Source organism: Cucumis melo, chromosome 2 (genome assembly GCF_025177605.1).
Source record: "Cucumis melo cultivar AY chromosome 2, USDA_Cmelo_AY_1.0, whole genome shotgun sequence".
NCBI lineage: Eukaryota > Viridiplantae > Streptophyta > Magnoliopsida > Cucurbitales > Cucurbitaceae > Cucumis > Cucumis melo.
This window is the reverse complement of record NC_066858.1, coordinates 23,190,863-23,213,754: the sequence shown is the minus strand read 5'-3', so window position 1 is coordinate 23,213,754 and position 22,892 is coordinate 23,190,863. Positions and strand designations below refer to the sequence as shown.

The 22,892-nt window shown below is 35.0% G+C and overlaps 4 protein-coding genes across 6 annotated transcripts; 1 reads left to right on the top strand and 3 right to left on the bottom strand.

Moving 5' to 3' along the window:
• Window positions 1-315: 315 nt before the first annotated feature.
• LOC103494172 (AT-hook motif nuclear-localized protein 16) lies at window positions 316-1,722 on the bottom strand. Its single transcript, XM_008455247.2, has 2 exons — window positions 1,157-1,722; window positions 316-913 (listed from the first exon to the last, which is right to left on the bottom strand). The coding sequence occupies exons 1-2, from the start codon at window positions 1,618-1,620 to the stop codon at window positions 538-540; spliced, it is 840 nt and encodes a 279-aa protein (XP_008453469.1). The 5' UTR covers window positions 1,621-1,722; the 3' UTR covers window positions 316-537.
• Window positions 1,723-3,152: 1,430 nt separating this feature from the next.
• Window positions 3,153-7,358, top strand: LOC103494175 (pentatricopeptide repeat-containing protein At4g02750). The gene is made up of 3 exons (XM_051081000.1): window positions 3,153-4,715; window positions 5,236-6,824; window positions 6,935-7,358. Exons 1-2 carry the CDS (start codon window positions 3,192-3,194, stop codon window positions 6,040-6,042), a joined length of 2,331 nt encoding a protein of 776 aa, XP_050936957.1. The 5' UTR covers window positions 3,153-3,191; the 3' UTR covers window positions 6,043-6,824; window positions 6,935-7,358.
• A 351-nt stretch (window positions 7,359-7,709) lies between these two features.
• LOC103494173 (mitogen-activated protein kinase 9-like) lies at window positions 7,710-13,599 on the bottom strand. 3 transcript variants are annotated; one of them, XR_538592.3, is made up of 12 exons: window positions 12,969-13,575; window positions 11,020-11,428; window positions 10,814-10,941; window positions 10,627-10,686; window positions 10,205-10,354; window positions 9,796-9,951; window positions 9,565-9,702; window positions 9,410-9,483; window positions 9,063-9,164; window positions 8,375-8,609; window positions 8,022-8,228; window positions 7,710-7,895 (listed from the first exon to the last, which is right to left on the bottom strand). XR_538592.3 is itself a non-coding variant. In XM_008455248.3 (11 exons), exons 1-11 carry the CDS (start codon window positions 13,374-13,376, stop codon window positions 8,154-8,156), a joined length of 1,935 nt encoding a protein of 644 aa, XP_008453470.2. In that variant the 5' UTR covers window positions 13,377-13,599; the 3' UTR covers window positions 7,710-8,153. The 3 variants fall into 3 exon arrangements, 1 of the variants encoding a protein (XP_008453470.2); XR_538593.3 differs by having other exon boundaries at window positions 7,710-7,884; XM_008455248.3 differs by having other exon boundaries at window positions 7,710-8,228; window positions 12,969-13,599.
• A 2,940-nt stretch (window positions 13,600-16,539) lies between these two features.
• Window positions 16,540-22,801, bottom strand: LOC103494176 (golgin candidate 2). Its single transcript, XM_008455250.3, has 10 exons — window positions 22,518-22,801; window positions 21,158-22,255; window positions 20,634-20,744; window positions 20,441-20,500; window positions 20,213-20,270; window positions 19,959-20,011; window positions 19,747-19,836; window positions 18,868-18,993; window positions 17,069-17,116; window positions 16,540-16,982 (listed from the first exon to the last, which is right to left on the bottom strand). The coding sequence occupies exons 1-10, from the start codon at window positions 22,569-22,571 to the stop codon at window positions 16,626-16,628; spliced, it is 2,055 nt and encodes a 684-aa protein (XP_008453472.1). The 5' UTR covers window positions 22,572-22,801; the 3' UTR covers window positions 16,540-16,625.
• Between the last annotated feature and the right edge of the window lie 91 nt (window positions 22,802-22,892).

Here is a 22,892-nt window from a genome sequence, read left to right as displayed (position 1 = left end):
TAACATTACAATAGAACCAAACTTACACAAAAATAAGTGCACATTGTTAGACAACTTTTAATTTAGTAAGCTAACAAATATAGAATTGTTACATCGTTGCAAACTTAATAGATATATATAATATGTTTTAATAGATATATATTATAAAAGAACAATGATTAGGTGCAACCTAGATTACATTATTTTTTGTGCTTTCTACTTTTTTATTAAATAAAAAGTAAATGAAAATGAAAAAAATGTCAGGTAACAACGTTCTATTAAACTACATTTACGATGATAGATGCGTCGTCCTCCCGAGTATCTAAATATTTTGCATATAGAAATAGTAACTTTTGAAATTGAGGTTAAAAATGCAGCCAAGCCCCTTTGTGAAATGGCCACAAGAACATTGATACAGCTTCACGAAACACATAAGCTTACGAAGAAACAGTATAAAACTTTGAAACAAAACGTAAAATTAAGTGTTCTTCTCAAAGTACAATACTTAATTAAACTCAACATTAGCCAATGTGGAAACGAATTAAACGGCTTAGTTCTTTAAGTCTTTGACATGGTTCTCCCAGCCGTCGCCCAGGTGTATAATTCCGGTGGAAGACTGCTGTTGGTGATCAAATTTTGTGGCACTCCATACAGATCTGAAACATCCAGGTGGTGGTGGCTCCGCCCATTTTGGCCGTAATGTTGACTCTGCATGGTGGCCGCCACTTCTTCGTCGTCAGATGGCAGACGGTCGAATGTCGCGTTCATGAACGTTGCTGCCATGATCACAACTGGACCGGAAGCAATGAGCGCTCCCACTACGACGCCACCGACCACCTGCCCTTGTGCGCCGGACAAGTAAATTGTCAGCCCAGTGATTCCCGACGGTGCTGGTGGTGGTAAGATCGAACCCAACATCGAAAGAATCTCAAAGCTGATAAGTATATCGATCACATATTATTGTTAAATTACTGATTGGCCAATCAGCTTGCTTATGATTGAAGATAAATTCTACAACAATTCAAATACATGATTTCTTAAACTTCAATCATTGATTAACTCAAAAGTACTTAAATTGAACATAAATTAAAGAAGGTGAATTTAATATAATATTGCAACAAATGGTCATCGTAATTTATATTTAGTTAAGAATAAGAATACAAGATATTAAATTTACCGGCCATGTAGAGTGACAATGGCGCCAGAGGAAGCAGCTTGGCGAAGCGTGACATTAGTGACACATCCGCTACCGCTAAGAATGCAGACGCCACGCTGCTTCCTCCGAGCAAAGTTGGAGAGGCTCTCATTGACATCACACCCAGAGCTAACCTCAATGGCATGAGCTCGTAGCGCATTAGCGCTATCTCGGGTAACAATAATGGGTGGTTTAGGCTTGTTTTTGGACCCAGCAGGCCGCCCTCGAGGTCGACGAAGAGCTTGATCACTCTCCGCTGCCACCGAGATAGGTGGTACGACCTTGGGAGAAACAAGAGAAGGATCAAAGCAAGGTCTTTGTTGGTGATTATTGGTGACATTATTATTACTGCCACATTTTTCAGGTTCATGTTCTGAAATCAAAGAAAGTTTAGATCCAAGAGAGTGAACTGCCATATCAGCTTGATCACCTCCAGCCATTTGCATAAACCTTAAAAACAAAAAACCCAAAAGAAAAAATTGAACTTTTTTTTCTTCAAATTAAAGATATATATTTGAGAGAAATTAGGGCAATGAGAGATGAGATTAACTGGAGATAAATGTGTGTATATATATATATATATATCTGTGAAGAAAATTAGAAGAAAAAAATGGTTTAGGGTTAGGAGGAAATTAAGTAAAACGAAAGATAAATAAAAGAATTAATATTAAGGGATGTCTTAAGTATGTTTTGGCTTTTCACTGCCTACCTCCCAACAGACTTGGTTCTTCATGTTAATTGTCTTAGCTCAAAAACATATTGATATTTTTAATTAATCTAGAAGCAAAATTATATTAATTACTACTATTAGATATATATTTTTTATTTAGAAAATCAATAATTATAATATTTCTTTTTGTAGTGGTTGGGTTTTTGCTGGAAATTATATATTAATTAGTTGTGTGTGGTAACTTTAATTAGTGAATCATAGTGATGTGATAATTAATTAAGTTTGGTTAATTAGGGTTTTAGTGTGGTGAAGTATTTGAATAAGTTTGGTTTGAGGTTGCAATGAACAAATTTTTTTTTTTGATGTTTCTTCGGTAAATAGAATTCTTATTTTAATATAAATTGAGGTTGAATGATTCGAACCAAAACCTCTTAATTTAATACATATACGTTTAGTTGAGCTAAGTTCTTGGGTAATAAACAAAATTCTTAAAACATGGTGTTAGGCAAAATTAGAGATGATAATTTTCCTATTTTTCTAGTGCAATTTCACGTGTATATGTCTCATTTATTATGTTGTTTTTACCGTACAAATAAATTTTTATTGCTCTTTTTTAAATTTACAGACATTAAAGATCAATATGCTCATTAAAACATTATATCTTATAGTATATGTAAGGCTAAAAGAAATTAAACCTTTTAGTGTTGTGATCAAAATCGTATATGTTTTAGAAAAGCTAAGCTTCTATTATGTCAACACATATTTTAAAATATTTCTCAACGTATAAAACAAACTAACATACTCCCATGATTGGTTATTAACTTATTACCTACTAAAATCGAGTTATATTTATCTTCAACAAAATAATAATAATAACAATCATTTAAACATAATTTTTTTAAAAAAAAACTTGAGTGCAACTAGTATGTCTAGCGTCTGATGAAAATGTATCACGTGATATCTTTTTTTAAAAAAAAATATTTCACAAAGAAGATAAAAGAAAAAAAAATAATGTGAGAATAGGTGATCTTAGCACTTAATAATTGCTTTAAAATTTATTTATTTCTTGAACTTTTAAATTCATTAGAAAAAATTATTAATTTTATAAACATTTAGAGTTTTACTAAAAAATGATAATAATAATAAAAATAATAAATTTATTAGAGATGTATTGATACAAAATTAAAAAGTTAAAAAGGGTAGATTGGTAAAATTAAAGTTTATAAAACTAAATTTGTAATTACGTAATAACGAAAGGAATATAAAAGGGGGGATTTAGGTAAATTGGTGTAATGTTATTATAATCGAAATATTGAGCTGAATCATCAACGATCGATCGTCGGGGTAATGCAAGCGCGCGGGAACTGCCGTTTCAGCCTGTTTATTGGCAGCTCTTCACGATCGATTCAAACTGAATCCATCACCAATAAGCTTCGCGCTTCTTCAAATTCTTCTCCGTCGAAGAAAACATGGACCCAAAAACTCGAATCCAAAAACACTGACCCCACAATTGTTGATTCCGATATAGTCAAATGGAACAGGAAAATCAGCGCCTACATGCGCAAAGGTCAATGCGAGTCCGCTCTAAGCGTTTTCAATGGTATGCCTCGTCGGAGTACTGTCACCTACAATGCCATGATATCTGGGTACTTGAGTAACTATAAATTTGATTGTGCACGGAAGATGTTTGAGAAAATGCCCCATAGAGATTTGATATCTTGGAATGTTATGCTTAGTGGTTATGTGAAGAATGGGAACCTTAGTGCGGCTCGGGCTTTGTTTAATCAGATGCCTGAGAAGGATGTTGTTTCTTGGAATGCTATGTTATCTGGGTTTGCTCAGAATGGGTTTGTGGAGGAGGCTAGGAAAATATTTGATCAAATGTTGGTCAAGAATGAAATTTCATGGAATGGGTTGCTGTCGGCGTATGTTCAAAATGGGAGGATTGAGGATGCTAGAAGATTGTTCGATTCGAAAATGGATTGGGAGATCGTTTCTTGGAATTGTTTGATGGGTGGGTATGTGAAGAAAAAGAGGCTAGATGATGCAAGGAGTCTTTTTGACCGTATGCCAGTTAGAGATAAAATCTCTTGGAATATAATGATTACAGGTTATGCTCAGAATGGGCTGCTTTCAGAAGCTCGGAGATTATTTGAAGAGTTACCAATTCGAGATGTGTTTGCTTGGACGGCCATGGTTTCTGGTTTTGTGCAGAATGGGATGTTGGATGAAGCAACGAGAATTTTTGAAGAAATGCCTGAGAAGAATGAAGTTTCGTGGAATGCAATGATTGCAGGGTATGTCCAGAGCCAGCAAATAGAAAAAGCAAGGGAATTATTTGATCAAATGCCTTCCCGGAATATCAGTTCTTGGAATACAATGGTAACTGGGTATGCTCAGTGTGGCAATATTGATCAAGCCAAGATTTTGTTTGATGAGATGCCTCAACGTGATTGTATATCATGGGCGGCAATGATTTCTGGCTATGCCCAAAGCGGCCAGAGTGAAGAGGCTTTGCACCTTTTTATTGAGATGAAAAGAGATGGGGGAATCTTGAATAGATCTGCATTAGTAGGTGCTTTGAGCTCGTGTGCAGAGATTGCTGCTTTGGAGTTAGGGAAGCAACTACATGGACGACTAGTTAAGGCAGGATTCGAAACTGGGTATTATGCTGGAAATGCACTTCTAGCCATGTATTGCAAATGCGGAAGTATAGAAGAGGCATTTGATGTATTTGAAGATATAACAGAGAAGGATATTGTCTCCTGGAACACAATGATCGCAGGTTATGCAAGGCATGGGTTTGGTAAAGAGGCTTTAGCTCTTTTCGAGTCAATGAAGATGACAATCAAACCTGATGATGTCACACTGGTATGGAAGTTCTCTATTGATATATATTTTTTTCTAATTTGATCTTCATGTTTTAACTTTTAACAGATAGAGTTGCACTTGCATCTAATTACTAATTTGTTTCTGGATATCAGGAGGGAAAGCTAGGATAGAAAAGAAAGAAAATAATAGACATGAATATAGCGATTTAATTAGTAATCTTATGAAGGTTCCTGGAAGGTGATGAAACTTAATTCTAAAAGCTAGAGGAAACTAAGTCGTTTAGTCTGCGTGAATCAACCTGTTAAGCATGTCTTTCACAAATTTGTTTTTGCAGCCACTTGATTCCCATAGCTTGCTGATTCTCTACTATAGCTACGATCTTCAGATAATTCTTGACCTCGGCTGAATAAAATACTAAAACTGCATCAAATGAATTGTAGTCTCAACATTTTAGCTCAAAAAATCTTAGCAAATGCCTGATATTCTTTTTGTTCTCATCTTTTTACATGTAACTTTCTGGTTTTTATCTCATTTCTACCTATTTTGTCGAACATTCTAGGTCGGTGTTCTATCTGCATGCAGCCATACTGGCTTGGTAGATAAAGGCATGGAATATTTTAACTCAATGTATCAGAACTACGGCATAACAGCAAATTCCAAACATTACACTTGCATGATTGATCTACTTGGTCGTGCGGGTCGGCTAGATGAGGCTCTGAATTTAATGAAGAGCATGCCATTTCACCCAGACGCAGCAACTTGGGGTGCTTTACTCGGAGCTAGCCGAATTCATGGTGACACAGAATTAGGTGAGAAGGCTGCTGAGAAGGTATTTGAGATGGAGCCTGATAATTCAGGGATGTACGTTCTTCTCTCAAATCTATACGCAGCTTCAGGGAGATGGAGGGAAGTTCGTGAGATGAGATTGAAAATGAGAGACAAAGGAGTGAAGAAAGTTCCTGGATATAGTTGGGTTGAAATACAAAACAAGACTCACATCTTCACTGTTGGAGATTGTTCACATCCAGAAGCAGAGAGGATATATGCTTATTTAGAAGAGTTGGATCTAGAATTGAAGAAGGAGGGGTTTGTTTCTTCCACTAAATTGGTGTTACATGACGTGGAAGAGGAGGAGAAGGAACACATGCTCAAGTATCATAGTGAAAAATTAGCAGTTGCATTTGGGATTTTATCTATACCACCTGGGAGACCAATCCGAGTGATTAAAAACTTGAGGGTATGTGAAGACTGTCACAATGCCATCAAACATATATCCAAAATTACGCAAAGACAAATAATCGTGAGGGATTCTAATCGTTTTCACCACTTCAGTGAAGGCTCATGTTCTTGTGGAGATTATTGGTGATATTTCTTATCGTCATCTTCCTTTGGCGGATATGATCATTCAATTAAGATGATTAGAAATTGATGAATTGGCAAATCATTAAACCGTAAGCCGCATCCAGAAGAGGCTTCATAGGTGAGGTGAACTTGGATCAAGATATTTTTTTGACAGTCCTTCGGATGGAACGTTCAATCTCTTGATGCTAGAGTCACAAAAAAGTTTTGATCCTTAGAACTTTTTCAGAAATATGAGAATTTCAAAGAACTAAATATTTGGAGGTAAACAAAAATCGAGATGAAGGTTTGCTAATAGTACTTTGATAAGGACAACTGTTGCAATGGTGTCAAATCCTGAAGCTGCTGCTCTTGGAGGATACCACTACTGCTAGATTGTGCAACTACTACATTGGTGATTCGGAAGACGCAGGCATATTGTTCTGAGATATTTGAGATTGTGATTGTGGTCTTTCCTAAGTATACAACTTGGGTGCCTTACACCTAGACTTGCTGCAGCTGCACAACAATTTGACGAACTTAACGAACCAACATTTTATTTGAAAATTTTCAGAAATTAAACTGGAGAACTGCTCAAAACCGCCTATGAGCTATACTGAAGCTTTTGTATGCCTCATGAGATTAGCAAGAAGTTTTGAGTAGGGGTTATGGTTGATCTCATTTCTTTTTCCTTCAATTCTTTGGATGAGTGGAAAGGGAATTGCCGCTTTGAGAAGTGCTATTACTTGGACTTAGCGATGCTAAACTCAGTCTGTATTTTGGAATCATCTTTGGTGTCCCAAGTTTCCTGTAAGTTAATTGGATGTTTATCAAGCATTTTCAAGCTTCTCTTGGGTTATGAGGTGTGATCCATTGCTGACCTTGTTGAACTGCATTATTTATTGATCTTTCATTTGCAGAACCATGGGAAGCTGAAGCTGGCCCAATAAGTTTCAACATGAACGAACGACATTAAAGCTGAATATTTTTGGTGAAGTCTCAATAATTGTTTGTTACTAGTCCTTCATTCACTTGGCAGGAAGTTGAGGTAATGTTCCCCCAAGGAACTACCCCCGGACCCATCTTTTTCTATTAGTTTTCCCTTAGGTCCTCAAGATTATCTGTCTAGCTGATTTAAAGAGCTGCCATGAAAAAGCTTGGTGAGTGTATAGACAGAGGAGAGCAGAAGCTGTTGTTGTTGAGAGGAACCTCTGTATCCATCGATTTATATATATAGAGAAGAAACTAGGTTCTGATTGCATTTCCTTTCTCTTTGAATAGTCAAGGAATGTTTAACTTTATGTTTAACTTTATATTGACAATGTAAAAAGGAAGAGTTAAACATTTGACTTCGAGACTAGTAGTATAACAAACAATTTGACTTTGAGATTAGTAAAACCGCAAGTACTTGTTCATGTTGATTGAGTTATGACTGTTTCTCCAAAACTAGAAAGTGCATATGCATATGAGGTAATTTATAATGAGAAGATTTTAATTACCTCACTACAATCTGAAGATCAATAAAATGTGGAAAGAAAAATGATTAATCCCTGATTTTGATGACATTTGATAGTCTGCAGGGATTAAAAATTCACTACATGTTGAAACTGGAAGCGAATGCCAAGGTATGCTATGCATTCATGACTTGGTATAGTAATTTTTGTAGTATCATAAACTATTCACTCACTAAGAATATTTCAAGGTAACTAGAAAATTTATCTCAATCAAGTACAATGTTCATTTTCATCATTGATGAGTTACAAGCCTGTGAAATAAGAGGTATAAAGCCAAACAAGGATTTGTGAAGTATAAATCCAATGCCTATTTGTTGTTCTTCCAACGTGGTATTCATTCTACACGAGGTAACAACCTGAAAGGGCCCTTCAAAATACAAATAAATCAAAATTACATGGAACCATGTTTTTCTTTTCTTGATGGTATTACAAAAATTGTACAATAAGTTAAGCATGAAATAATGGGAGGAAACCTACTGTTAGCATCATCTACCTGACTTTTAGAAACTTTGCTACACTTCGCCTTGTAGCCAACACGTCCTTTAGGAAAAAAATATATGCAAAACGAGCAGTGTCGTTGCTTTGTGTCACTCTCTCAGTGGATCTTACAAGGTAGTGTGAATTATCAGGTATGCAAGGCTGACACCTTATGAGACAATCCGTCAACTGCCTCGTCAGTTGTCTCTGAAATCGGTTCCTCCTGCCATTCAAAGAGAGCAAACATCAAAATACTAGAGATATGTATGACTGTCTTCACGGCTTATTTTCTTCTTAGAGCGTCCAAGATACGTGTCTTGTTAGTCCTACAATTTACAAAGCAGAGTTAAAAAAAAGCGAACTTTATACCTCTAGGTCTTTTCTTGGTTTAACACCTATACATTTAGAGGCACTAATGCTGGCACTCTTCAACAAGCTACGAGCACTGTAATTTGGCTTGTTTTGTCCATTTTGTTCGTTACCGTTTGCGTTTTCGGAACCATCCCCTTGCGACTTTGGAGGACTCTGAAGAGATGTAGCAACATTTCTTCCTTCTAAATCATTGCGTTGTCCAGCTTCATCTTTTGGTGCAGGAATCCTTTCCCTGGACAAATACAGAGCATGAAAAATATATCAATAAAAGATTCATCGATGTAATTTTAGGTTTCTAATTTCAATTGCTAGGAATTTCATATCATTAATAATTTGATGCTTCAATCGTTCATATGAGTTCTAGTAATTGTTCTCATCCCACGAAGGGTTTTTAATTCCAATTGCTAGGAATTTCATATCATCCAAGTTAAAAGGGAAAGAACTCCAAAGTCTTAATTTTTGCATATAGTTTTCGAATCTTAGAAAAATTAAAAGGGGATCTTTTGTCTCCCTCCACCCTTCACTTGGATGCGGGATGGCACTTCTCTCCTCTACAAATATACCCTTCATATTCACATATATACTTAGGATTTCTTCTTTCTTCCTAGTAATCCTTTCGTACGTCGTAACATAATTATGCCGTTTCCTTCTCTAAAGAAAATGATAAAAGATTTTTTAATCTTACCTGGGCAATGAAGCATGCTGTCTTTGAAGTGGAGTACTTCTTTCACCCTTACCATAATGTTCCTCTAGATGAGCAAACTGGCGTTTGAAGCGATCAACACCACTGAATATATGAAAGGGAAGGGAAAAAAGGGTCAACAAATAAAATGAAAAATCTACTCAACAAATTCATAGTGATTCAGTATACAAATATAAACCCAAAATAATATATTTTTGACATCCATACCAGAGCTTTGACTTAATGAATATCTATATATTTGAAGAAAATGAATATATTTCTTAAAGGCCTTTGAATTATCCCAAAGGTTAACATAGTACTCATGGTTTATCATAAAAATTGATTTTCACCTTGGGTACATGAAGCTAGTTTGTTCTCCACTGCGGAGATATTCTTGTAGCATCTGAGGATGATACTCCAATATCTGTTTACGTCAAAACAAAACGATCAATGAAATTATAATGGTAACTAGCTAAAGCATCGAGCACTCGAATTTAGGGCAAACCTCTCGATAAATTAATTCTCTAACATCATCTTTTGTTAACTTTCTTCTCTCAAATTCAAATTCAAGTTTTGAAATTGGTTGTGTTGATGGTTCTCGATCCACATTAGCCAAACCTTGAAAATACGGATCAGCTAATGCCTGCATACATTGCCGTAGAACATTATTAAAAAAGAATGAGTCACGTTATTCAAATATCTATAGAATGAACCTAGAAATAATAACTTCATTTACCTCTTCGGCAGTGGGACGGTCTTTGGGATCAAATGCAAGCAAGCGTTGAAGCAATCGGAGAGCCAAGGGATCAGCATTGGGAAACTTTTGTGTGAGAGGAACAGGCTGCTTTCTCCTCATGTTACTAAGGTATCTTCTTGCCTTTTCATTCCGAATCTGTAAAAATATAATGAAAACATTGCCATGAATAGACATTGCCAAATGAATCCTAAAAAAAAAAAGAAAAAAGATCAATTGAATTCTTGATGTCTCTAATGTTTAGTGAACTCCTGAGCTGATTAATTTTATCATTAGAGTATAAGGTTTGCAGAATTGCATTCAAGATAGTTAGAAATTTATAAAACCTCGAAAAACAAAAAACAAAAAAGCAGAAAATCAAATATGTGAACATTGAGATCTTATAACAAACCCTAGCAATGGACTCAGCAGAAGGTGTGCCAAGCACATCAGTCATCAGATCCAGTTGGTGCACCACATTTTTCCCAGGAAACAGTGGCTTTCCAGTAAGCATTTCCGCAAAAATGCATCCAATGCTCCAAATATCAATTGCTGGAGTGTACTGAATAACAAACATAAAGATTGGTCAACATTAACCACTACTAACAAATGGAAACTCACTTGACAAACTTTACCTCAGATGGCTATATCAGTTAAATCCCAATAGTCTATCCAAATTAACCAAGGGATAAAATTGAGCAGCTACCAAAATGTAGAAAGTAGGGTCTTACAATAGCGTCAAGCCACATATAAAGGCCAAGGTAGGACAAGACGGGTTGCATGCAGTTGAGATATAAGTGAGAGCAAAAATACAAACAGTGCAAAACAACTTACTTTTGAGAAAAAAGAGCCACAAAGTTCGGGAGCACGATACCATCGAGTTGCAACGTAGTCCTTTAAAAAGAGAATATTAACAAAAAAAACCATGTCAAGCCTGACTCTTGGAACACATTCAAAATGGAAAAATAACAAGAAAGAAAAAAAAAATTAAAAATGCAAAAGTTTTCGTGATCAATCTTACAGTCCAGAAAATAGCAGATGGTGCATCATTAAATGATACACGAGCAAGTCCAAAATCACATATTTTCAGTTTGCAGTCAGCATTAGCTAAAATATTTTTGGGCTTTAAATCACGATGAAATACATTTGCTGGAAAAAGGAAAAGAAAAGTTGATCAGTTAAATAAAAAAGCAACTAAGTTAATAGCAAATACAGGAGTCCACCAACCTGTATGAATATATTTCAGACCACGAAGAAGCTGATACAAGAAAAACTGATGGTGCTCAGGAGTGAGATCATCATTGGCCTTGATTACTTGGTGGAGATCAGATTCCATCAACTCAAAAACAACATAAATATCTCTAAATTCTCTCCGTGAAGGAGGAAGCATAATGTGCTTTATTTCTACTATATCTGGATGACGGAGCAGCCGTAGGAGTTTAATTTCTCTTAAAATCCTTGTGGCATCAGAAACGTGCTCAAAAACATCGTTAATTTTCTTAATTGCAACCTTCTCATCAGTGTGGGTATCAACAGCGGAACCAACAACCCCATAGCTGCCTTTACCAATTATTTCTTGAACCTGATATCTGCTGGCCTCTCCATACTCTGTGAAAAATTCAGTTTCCAACCCGCCCTATACAACATTCAGAGTGTTATAGGAATAGCAAATAGAACAATAGAACAAAGGATTTTTGTATTTTACATGAATTTTGATTTGGAAGTTATATATCAGAGAAAGAACTTGGTGATATGAATGCTACTAGTCTCATAGTTGCCAAGAGCCTAAGTATATTAAATCCCACAGTTTATATAAGAATCAAGAATCCCATAGTTGTCGCCCCAGCTAGAGGTTAATTTCTTCTTCAATGTGATTGAATTTAGAAGAAGTTTTGATTAACTCATTTTAAGGCAGAATACTCTCTTGAAATTAAAACATTGAAAGTTCCAAGTTAAGTTAACAAAATCCTATAACTAATTACTTACCCGTATAGCATACAAAAGTTAATCACATATTTTATTTGAATGCATATATTTACATCTACTGAAATATGATACAATTCAACAAAGAGCATTTTTTTTCCTTCTTTTTTAAAACTTAAGAATAGGCCGACGTATTCAAAGGTAGTCCAAAAAGGAGTCAATTGCATTCATGTACATGCATCCAAGGAGGGAGAAGAAAGTCCATTTCTTAACACAAGAGTTATAAGAAATTATATTTCTAACATGAAACAACGTTCTTTAGATAATATATTTTACAGACAAATATAGAAAATCATTAATGATAGTGTTTATTGATTGAGGAAGAAGACATGGGCAAGGAAGTATGGGACTCGAACAAGTCTTATCCCTTAAAATATGAAAGGACAACAGAGGGATACAAGAGACAAGGACAGCTAAGTTGAGAACATTGTAAGTCACAAGACAACAGTGATGGGGACTTCAAATAATTCCAAGAACCCAGTTTTTATTAAACAGTAGAGTAGACTTCTTAAATTGGTTGTTCGAAAAGTAAAATTAAAAGTCGAAGTGGACATCCTTTTCTTTTGCTTTTTTTCTCCAAGAAGAGGGTTTCGGTGGTGAAAAGGGGGACAATCTTTTATTGGTCAAAGTTCCTAATTTTTCTAATGGTAAAGAATTATCTTCTTAAATTGAATAGTTCCACAATTTCAACCGTGGCCCTGCAGCCAATCAAGGGGATGGGACCTAAAGCCACGATATCTACTCTACCAACAAACCCAGAAAGAAAAGCGAAAGTGTGCTTAGCTAATCAAAATGATCTTCCTCCTTAGAGGTGAAAAGTTCGATCCCAATAGTTCTTCTAATCAAAGAAAATGAAAAAAATTTACTGGAACGCAAAGTTTCAAAACAGCAATCATTTCATATTGCCGAACCAATCCAAAACTTCAGCACTCAATCTTTCCAGCATGTACAAACAATTCTCAGGAATCCCCAGATCATAAGAAACGAACATACCAACAAAACACAAAGATCAAACAAGGAATCTAAAATCCATTCATCGATAACTTAAATCAATTTTAATAAGAAAAGAAGACACAAAAAGCTAGACAGCCAAACAATATCTCAAATCCCATATGATGAAAAAACCAAAACGAAATCAAACACAGATCTCCAGATCAAAGAAAAAGAAGAAGCAACAAGAAACAAACAAATACCTTCTTGTGAGAGTCCATTAAAGCAGAAAGAGGAGGAGGAGGATTTCGTAAGTGATTGATCCGTTTAGGAACTTTAATGAGCTTCAAGGCAGAGTAATCAAGATCGTCGTCCTCCTCCTCAGGTAATTGCTCAAGAATCCCTCCTTCTCCGAGTCGGGTTTGTTTCCTAAGAGGTTTGCGTTTGTGGGCAATGGACGATTGGGCGCGTAAATCGCTACTCAACAATTGGTCACCACTAACACCACCATTATCCACATAATCAAACTTATGGGGATTTGGGTAATTGAGATTAGGATCAGAAGAATCAGAATTAGAGCCAAAATTAGAATTGGAAGTAGACGAAGAAGAAGAAGAAGTGCGACGTTGAAACCAGCGACGAACACCGTCCACGAGAGTTCCACTCCCCATAAAAGAAAGATCAAAGAAATCGGGTTTGATTGAAATCACAACCACTCGATTGAAGCTCCAGCATTGCAATGCCACGCTCTGCGCTACAAAAATTGTTTGATCTCTCTAGAATCCCGCTGGCTCTGCCATCTATGCATTATTTCTTGCCATTTCCAAATATTCACTCCTCTCTCTCTCTCTCTCTTTGCGCTACAGAGTTTTGTTATTTCTCTTTACATTTCACATCACTTAGTATAAATCTAAATAGATTACATTAAATCATTGGTGTGAAGCTGAGTAAAGTTTGAGAGTTGTAAGGAATCAAATCATAATTGAGGTCTTTATTTATGTTTGAATGAATAAATTTTTATGAATAATACATACATGATAGTGAGATAATACTTTATGTTTTACGCTTGTGTTGGGTAATTATATTGATAGTTAAGTACAGTGGATAAACGATAAAAACGAAAAAGGAAAAAAATATGAGTTTTCGAGCGAGTGAAAATTGATTTTGAAACTAGTTTTCATGTTGAACTAAATTAGATTAAGGGATGAATAACCCAAACCTTGTTGGTACAAAATAGGTAATCTTAATTTTTCATCTTTTTTTTTCTCGAATAGTTAAAACAAGTTATAACTAGACATCAATAATATTTTTTACAATCAACAATCTTTAGGGATGGTACATTTGACATGTTGATCGATAATATGATTTCTCACCTATGTTAGGATGACAATTTTTTAATACATTGTGAAATAGAGAAACGAACTAATTTGTTACTTTAAAATTGATAATACATATTTTGTAATTTGAGAATGAAATTGTTTGTTTAAATAATAAAAATCAATATACCATCTGAAATTAGCTTCAAATTTAATTGATATGCTATGGACCTTTAAAATCATTTTTTATTATAAACTTTTTCTTTTACCATAATTTTCTATTACTTTAGAAAAATGGTTCTATTTGGTAAGGTAAAAAGCATGAAAACTACTTTTTTATAATTCTTTTAGTTTTATATTCTTTTGTTTTCTAATTTTATTTATACTTTCTAGATAACATGAAAAAAAAAAAAAAAAGTTGGATATGGTAGGGGAAAAGTTCCATATGAGTGTGGTATCATCTTATTAATATTTAAACACACAACATAGTTTTTTCATTTAAAACACATAACTAACAATAAATGATAATGGTTGGAAAGAGAATAATAAAATTGCTACTACCTTAAGTTTTACGAACATGACATTCATTAAAGAATAAAAGGACGAATACGTTTTTCAATCGGTAACATATCTATTTGCTAGTTGAATGATGATCATTTTGTTAATAGATTGTTCTTCTCTTTAATTTTACTTCAACAATTGCAACCTTATACGATATGAACCGAACATTTGACAAATTAAATGTCAATCCATACCTTTACTTATTACAAAAAGCCAAAGAATTAGTTTTTAAGAAATTCATTTCTTGGGAAAAGAAAAATTATGTTGATTTTGAATTTCAACCTATTTTAAATCAAATTCATTAAATACATTAAAGTGAGGCAGTAATATTAGATTGGGAATAGTAATGTGGGTGGAATATTTCTTCTTTCATTAATTAACACAAAGTTTCTTGTTGGTTAGTTTTATAAATTGGACAAAACATTTCCAAGGGGAGATTCCCACAAAGAGTGTAATATAATTTAGTTTATTAAACAAAGATTTGGGTTTTAAATATGAGAATGATGGGTTGGAAAAATCATATAAAAAAAAAAAGATATTTAATTGATCAAATTGACCTTGATAGGAGGCCATAAGACTTTTTGCAAAATATTTTAATTATAATTGAGATTAATATATGTAATCAACTAAGATGTATCAACATGATATGTGATGTCTCATTATCAAAAGTTTGTCTGTACAATTAACAATTCCACATGATCTAATCTTGTTTTGTTAATTAGAGTATATATCACAATTCACATGTCCCACATATTTAATTAGTTCATAATCAGTTGTTTTTTATTATTATTATTATTATTATCATTATTAATATTTCTATTTAATTACATTATGAAACACATTAAGAAAAACAAAATAACTAGATATTGTGTGTGTGTGACGATTGATATAATAGGCTGAGTTGAAAAATACGATGGGAGGAAAAGACAAATTTGACATTCAATAAGAGAACAACATTTTGGACCAATAATAGAGAGTTGAAATATTAAAGGAGCATCTCTATGTTTGGATCTGTTAATCAGATCTATTTTTCAAAATAACAATTTAATATATATATATATATATATATATATATTAGAATATATAATGGAGGAATTGTCTTAATTTGACTTGAAATTTTGTTTGTTCAACAAATCGTGAACTAAACAAGAAAAAAACAGTTTTTTTCACAAAATAAAACTAAGCTTTGTAATGTTTTTTTTTAACTTTCAAAAGATTCATTCGATAGTTTTGGAACACCTCAACTTCCAAAAGGTTCGATAATAACATTAAACTTAAAATAAAGAATTGAAAAACCACTTCCAACGGTGTTTTGATAGAAATTAGTATTTTGTTCAAGAAATGTCTTTTTAACTTTCAAAATATTAATAATAACCTTGCTTTAAAAAAATATATAAAGAAAGAGAACGTAATCATGTCTTTACTACTACTTTAATAGACACACAAAAAAAAAAAATTGTATTAATAGTACGTAACAAAGTGCTGATGACCTTTGTCCATACACTAATTACTAAAAGTAATAAAAAGAAAAAAAAAATCTATTGAAAAACTTACAAAATTATTACGAAACAAATTCCTTCCAAAACTAACGATCGATGGCCTTTTTTTGAACTTTTTCTGGAAATCTTTATTGAAACTATAAATATATTTTAAATGAAATATAAAGTTAAGGAGAATTGGTCAATAATTTGGCCTCGTAATAATCAAATTACTTCAAACTTTGAGTAGAATGCAAAACTATAGAGTTTGAAAATGGTATATGAAGCAAAGCAATTGATTGCTACCATTGACCTAATGGATACATTATGTGAAAGTCCAATATACAAACTTTTGTAGTTCAACCGAATTCTAAAACCCTACTAAAACGCTACCAAATTCTTAAATAGCCTATATGGTCAAACGGCAATTCGGATTGGAGAGAACTAACTAAAAGGTTGAAGAAAAAGGGAGAGAGATGTAAAAAAAGTTATATTAGTATAAAGTAATGAAAAGAGAGGGATCTATGTGTTTTTGTGGTTCCAAGAAATAAGAGACTAAACAAAATCACATGTGTGAAGAGGCATTGATGTTTTCCAAGGAAATAACAGCACCAGACTTGGTGTGTGTGTCTACTTGAGAGTGTGACATGAGAATGTAAAGTACCCATAAATGAAGGAATACAAGGTAAACTACTGACCACAATTTAGCTGTAGGGTTTCTCCTTATAAACACCATTCCGGCTACATATATTGCATCCAGCTGCAGGATCAATGATCCTAGGTGTTTCTTCCCCGAGTCGATCTTTCCTTCTAACATCGGTCTCAGTTTTGAACCTGAAAGCTCCCATTTCCCAGACTCCAAGTCCCTCGAAATGTCACTCATGTTCATTGATTTGCTTTCTTCTAGCTGCCTTGTCACGGCCTGGAATGAATACGCAAATCAATGCTTAGTATATGTTAAAGTTAAGATTTGCAATTTAGCAAAGATGTTAAGGATAGGTTCAGTACCTCAATTCTGAAGAGAAGGGTTGCCTTCTCTGAAGACAGTGCCTCCACCTAATTCATAAATCAAATTTCAATAGTGAGTTCTCTTAGTGCCTTCTGTTTAATAATCTGACATTATTCGTACACTGGCTACAACAGTTTATTAGAGCCTTATTAAGAATTAAGAAAACACTGACCAACGTTAAAGGATAGATCAAAATATGATGCGAAGAGCGCCACAATATGCAATGTTTTTATAAATTCCATAGACGGCCCCGTAAAATGTGGGATCAGACATCATACTATATATATCTCACTAAAATCTAAATATTCTCCCTCGGAGATGCAAAACTTGGTTCAGTCAACAAGTTTAGTGTAGCTTTTAGCTTGTTAATAGGATGAAAAATTATAAGTTTTGATGGATATACGAGGATAACTCGGTCTATAGAGAAAGGTGGACAGTTAATTATTGACTCCTGACACCATTATCTTTAAGGAATGGAAGGGAATTAGATTTAGGAAGGAGAGACTTAGAAACTGCAAGGAAATGGAAAGTTTTAGGACTAGACAAGAATTCCATGACTCCATATAGTGGTGCCGATCCAATAAAATGATTGAGAACGTGGATGCTTTTAACCCATTATTATTATTACTATTTTAAATCTAAAGCCTCTCTCTATTAGATGGTTTGTGCAGCCAAGTTCGCCACTCCAACAAGATAAATTATCTACAAAAGGCAGTGAGAACGTGAGTTACACAAATGAGGGGATTTGGAGAACACATTGTAACTACCAACAACCTAAATGATGTATTACTCCTTTCACACAAGAACAGAATCACTTTAAAACTCATATTTAATCCCTAACCTTTTAGAACTGACGGTGGAAATATTCAGCACTTCCTACTACCCAGCTGATAGGAATGGCATTTGAGGGACACTAAAGCTATATTAGTAATGAGTGAAGTAGTTTGTTAGGAAAGTTGGTTATAAATAGAGGTAGTGGGAAGTGGAGAAGGGAGTCAATATTTGGTGAGTTAATTAGAGCTCAAGAGTTATCTCAGGATTGGGAAGGTCCAAGTACCTCGAACACTTGTATTTCCATTATCTTTTATATTTCAAAATATCTAGGTTCTATTACCAACCTATCTGTTAACAACCAAAGAGATTGCATGATACGAGACACTGCTTTTATCTTGAGGTGTTAGGTCAGAGGGGGTGAAAAATACAGTTAATCTTGAATGAGATGGAATTTTCCATTCCTTAAACATAGGGAAAATTCGGTACTGTTTGATATGGTTCATCTACATATTGTAGGGGAAAGTTAGAATAGCCAAGCTTCTAACAGAATTAACAATTTTTGTGAATTTAAGAGTGGCAGAGTTCCTTGACGAAATGGGCCATCTGCATGATCTATGGGCACATTTAGAATTGTCCGCCCATCCAACACATACTTTATAATAAAATGAAATGTTGCAGAATTAGTTATATCATGGAAAAAGGCGACCATAATTTAAACTCAAGATTTTTTTTTTCTTTTTTACAGTTCAACTTAAATTTATCAAGGGCAAGGGCTGATGTTGTTAGCTTTTCAATCCTTGTTAATTAATGCCACCTAATGCGTTCGTTAGATGCTCAGTGTTCTTGATATCTAGAGCATCAAGTTAAGGAAGCATGCCAAAATCCTGTTTGTGGTTCTTGATGTTTACATAATTTAACCTCAGAGTATCTATCATGCCATGTAGAGTTTCTAATGTGGAGAGATGGAACTCGCTTTGGAGATCTGGCATTTACAATTTAGATGGAGAAACAGTGAAAGACAAACCTGAGCTTGTTTCTGAATTAAATGGTCAGTCATCTGGCCAAGCCTTCTCTTGAGTTCAACCTCAACTTCAGTTGGTTCCTCCATCTCTTTTCTCATCAACGCTATGTTTTCTTCCAACTTTTTCCCCTGTAATTAACAAGAAGACAAGATTGAGTATTATAGTTCTCTTCAACGTCTCCAGATAAACATTTATACAATTGAATGGTTAGAAAATTTAAACATTGATAATACAGATTTAAGAGGTACATAAATAGACATCAAAATTTGGGCTTACAAAAAAAATTCTGTGACACAAAAAGTGCATATTTCCCCATAATTGTTGACTAGACGAGTGGCAAATGCCAAGAGATGGTCAGAGAATGATGCAACCCCACCCCGTTTTGGTATAATACATTGTCTATGGAAATAGCAGAAGATTTTTCTAACAAATAAGCAAATTCATCTAGAACTGGATCAATAATCTAAAAGGACGAACAATTAAGAATTTTAATCATACCATACTATGAATAGGATTTTCATAAAGTAGTACTAATACATAATTTATGTTTTTAAGAAAAATGGGAGGGATAAAAGGATTGGAAGAATACAAAATGTCAAATGATATCTACACCAAACTAAAACGATACTCACAGTTAAATTATTATCAATCTTGAAAGAGAGAGAGAGAGAGAGAGAGAACAAAATGATGCTAAGGAACTCGTACCCTGCTTTTGTGCAACTATAAAACTAATATTTTATGCCTATAAATTAGAAAGGAGAGGAGGTTCTGTCGATGAAGAAATCAAAAGATCATCCGAATGAGTACACGTTAATTAAAATCCTTTGTGGGAAGAAAAATAAAAATATGGGAATTTTATTTCCATCACTAGAAAAGCTAACCTTCTCTTGCAATTGGAGGACTTTATCAGTGATGAGAGAGTGCTCTGCCTCGAGAATCTCCAATTCAAATTCGATTCCTTTAAAAGCCAACTACAACATTTTGCAGTAGAAGCTATGAGAGAAGGCAAATTAACTGAGAGAGGTTGAAAAAGGGAAAAAGTAGGAAACTGCTACAAGAGCACTCGCACAATCACAAGCAAATAAATTCTTACTGGTTTTGTTGATGTTCCAGCTTGATGAGAGCTTGCAATCCTCCTCTTCAGTTCTACAACAAAGAAAGGGCTATCAAGAAAAGTCCAAATTCCAAATAGAATACTCGATTTCAATCAAGTAGGCAATCAGAAATAGAATCCATCTTTCACAGGACCTTAATAATTCACGCAAGAAAGTCTTTCTTCTGAAAACCTGGAGAGGGTTTTCTCTCACATCAATACTAAGACCAATTGGTACGGAATAAAACTTGTACCTTCATGAGCTGTTTCTTTCAATTCAATCTGCTGTCGAAGTCCAGCAACCCGGTTACCCTGGTCCAAGAAGATGAAACATAAAGCTTCATTGTTTTCATCCACCGATTATTTTTAGAGTACGAACTAGAGGCAAAGATATTGAATATGCCCGTAAGCCTTGCAAAAATACTAGAGAGTTCAAGCTTTCTAGCAAATATCCAGTGTTCCACTACCATTCCTTATCATACCTCTAACTCAAGATTCCATTGTACAGAAGCAAGGGTTCTTGCAAGATAGGCATTTTCAGTCTGCAAAACACACATATTTACTTCAGTATGATAAAAAGATAAAAACAAAATGCTATATCGGCAAAAGAACTTGTAGGACCATAAGGACAAACAGAACTTCAAAAACTGATGTCTCTGATATGGATTGGTTTACCTCAAGCTTGGCCATTATTGCAAGGGCTTCTCTACGGGTTTCATTGTGCTTCTGCTTCTCAAGCTCAACAGCCTCCATCGTTTCCATCATAGATGTCTGCAGCTCTGTAGCCTGCATTTTAAAAATATATGGATATGCATTGTAAAACGAAATCCATATTCCACACACGACACGAGTACATTGGTATCGTTCATAATCCATTCAAACAGAGTACAAAATATGAAAAATGTATTTAACAGTGATTATAAAACTCAAGAAAGGTGCCTCATAAATGGATAGCCTTTTCCACTGACCACCTATATGGCAGAAGGTAGGCACACAGACCATTGTCGGTTCATCCCAATTTAGGATTTACAAATATGATTGAATAAATTATGCACATTACCAAATTCCAGGGTTTACTTTTTCTTTTCTTTGTGGTATAATAGAACCACAATTTCAAAATTCACATTGGGTAGGAGTGCACACAAAATTGGCACATCGAACTCATGCTAAAATTGACAAAAAGAAACGACACATTTTACCTCTTCTGCTTGCTTTCTTGCTCGATCCTCCAGTATTTTTTCAAGGCTCTGCTTCTCGCCTTCCAGTCTAGCCACCAAGTCTTCCTGTTCTTTGATAGCCTCCATGGCTTTGGCTGCTGCTTTCTCAGCCATAATTTTCTGCCTCCTCCTTTTAATTTCTTCCCTCTCACGTTCAATTTCAGAATCAGAAGCTGAACCCGAGTCTGAATCTGAACCAGAACTCCCATCACTAGTTGAAGACCCTGTCCACTCTTTTCTCACATCATCAGATATAGAACTACGAGAAACTTCATCTGATTTATATTTCCCAGAAACAACACTTTCTCGATGACTTTGAGCATCTTTCAGAATGGTATTTGTATGAGATATCCTTTTAGTTTGATCTGTATTCCCCACTGTTTCAGAGGATTGATCATTTTTTATTGTCAGCACAGAATCCTCTGAAGAAAAACCCTTGGAATCAAAATTCCCACCAACTTCCCTTTTTTCCAAACTTTTTGCTTCAACAAAAATATTGCCTCCAGCTTCCTTCTTGTCCATTTCTTGACCTTCAGAATGCGTAACATTTTTGTCAATTATTGGATCTACTCTTGAACTTGTCCCCAACGAAACTGAAATATTAGATTCATCCACATCACTTGCCTTCCTGTTCAATTTCTTTCTTTCCCCAACAGACTTGTTGCTATTAGCGTTGTTCTGAGTTTTCTTGAAATCCAGCACCGACATATTTGAACCTGCATTACTTGGTCCGCGACTTTCTCTCTTCGCCCCACGAATTGAAGATGCTCCATTACTGCGGGATGCAGGCGAAGTTGAAGGTGTACCGAGCAGTTCGGTCCAGTCACTGTCCTTTACAGTAGGTGATTTTGACGACGGCGAGGGTTTTGATGAGGCAGAAATCACATTATCCTGGCTTCTACTCACATTCAAACTTAGATCACTTCGCAATTTTCCACGATAATCGTTATCTACTTGATTCTTCTTCTTGAGTTGATCCTTCAAAGGCAAAATATCTCCAGCTTTTCCAGCGGCTTCCAAATAATCCACAGCTGGAGGCCTTTCCCCCTTTTTAAGCGACTCCGCCGCTTGCTGATCGATCTAAATCATCCATTTCACAAAAACAATAAACAAAACCAACCTCGACACGAAACAAATGAAAACATACATTCAATTTCCACTATCAACACAACAATCCGCAGCTCAATTCTCCATAAAATCAAAACACACACCTAATTTCGGATCTACAACTTTACAAACCACGCAAAAACAAAAGAAAACCGAACATCCACAGAACCTCCCACCAAATCCTCATAAATGCAACAAAAGAAGAAAAAGAAAAAAAAGGAAGGGGGAAACCCACCTGCTGGAGAATGCTCTCGGCCGCTTTAAGCTTGGAGGAGATCCAATTAGCCATGATTAAAATCCACGATACAGCTCCGTGGTTTGAAGAATTGAAATCAGAAGAGAAACGTAATAAAACTATGATTTCACATTCATAAAATAATCGATTGCAAAGCAGCGTCGTTGAGGATTTGGATTGAGAGGTCGCACTTGCAGTTGCACAGAATCGGAACGAGGAAAGGACGATAGGGAAGAGAGAAAGCCGAGAAAAGGCTAGAGTGACAAGTAGGTTACGTGGAAGGTTACACGTGGATTATTGCTGAGGTGTGTGTGTGGGTCCAAGGTTTTAAGTCACATTAGATTGGGGGCCGATCAGTGGTCTGTCACGGAGGAA

What these genes read in the sequence shown, in the direction of transcription:
- LOC103494173 (XM_008455248.3), bottom strand. Translation starts at nt 13,376, where the DNA reads ATGGGGAGTGGAACTCTCGTGGACGGTGTTCGTCGCTGGTTTCAACGT. An exon ending in TCTGAAATATATTCATACAG is followed by an intron (nt 10,942 to 11,019) that starts GTTGGTGGACTC and finishes TCCTTTTTCCAG; the next exon opens with CAAATGTATTTCATCGTGAT. An exon ending in ACCGTCCCACTGCCGAAGAG is followed by an intron (nt 9,703 to 9,795) that starts GTAAATGAAGTT and finishes CAATGTATGCAG; the next exon opens with GCATTAGCTGATCCGTATTT.
- LOC103494172 (XM_008455247.2), bottom strand. Translation starts at nt 1,620, where the DNA reads ATGCAAATGGCTGGAGGTGATCAAGCTGATATGGCAGTTCACTCTCTT. An exon ending in ATTGTCACTCTACATGGCCG is followed by an intron (nt 914 to 1,156) that starts GTAAATTTAATA and finishes TATACTTATCAG; the next exon opens with CTTTGAGATTCTTTCGATGT.
- LOC103494175 (XM_051081000.1), top strand. Translation starts at nt 3,192, where the DNA reads ATGCAAGCGCGCGGGAACTGCCGTTTCAGCCTGTTTATTGGCAGCTCT. An exon ending in AACCTGATGATGTCACACTG is followed by an intron (nt 4,716 to 5,235) that starts GTATGGAAGTTC and finishes CGAACATTCTAG; the next exon opens with GTCGGTGTTCTATCTGCATG.
- LOC103494176 (XM_008455250.3), bottom strand. Translation starts at nt 22,571, where the DNA reads ATGGCTAATTGGATCTCCTCCAAGCTTAAAGCGGCCGAGAGCATTCTC. An exon ending in CCGAGAGCATTCTCCAGCAG is followed by an intron (nt 22,256 to 22,517) that starts GTGGGTTTCCCC and finishes TGGATGATTTAG; the next exon opens with ATCGATCAGCAAGCGGCGGA. An exon ending in CAAGAAAGCAAGCAGAAGAG is followed by an intron (nt 20,745 to 21,157) that starts GTAAAATGTGTC and finishes TTTAAAATGCAG; the next exon opens with GCTACAGAGCTGCAGACATC.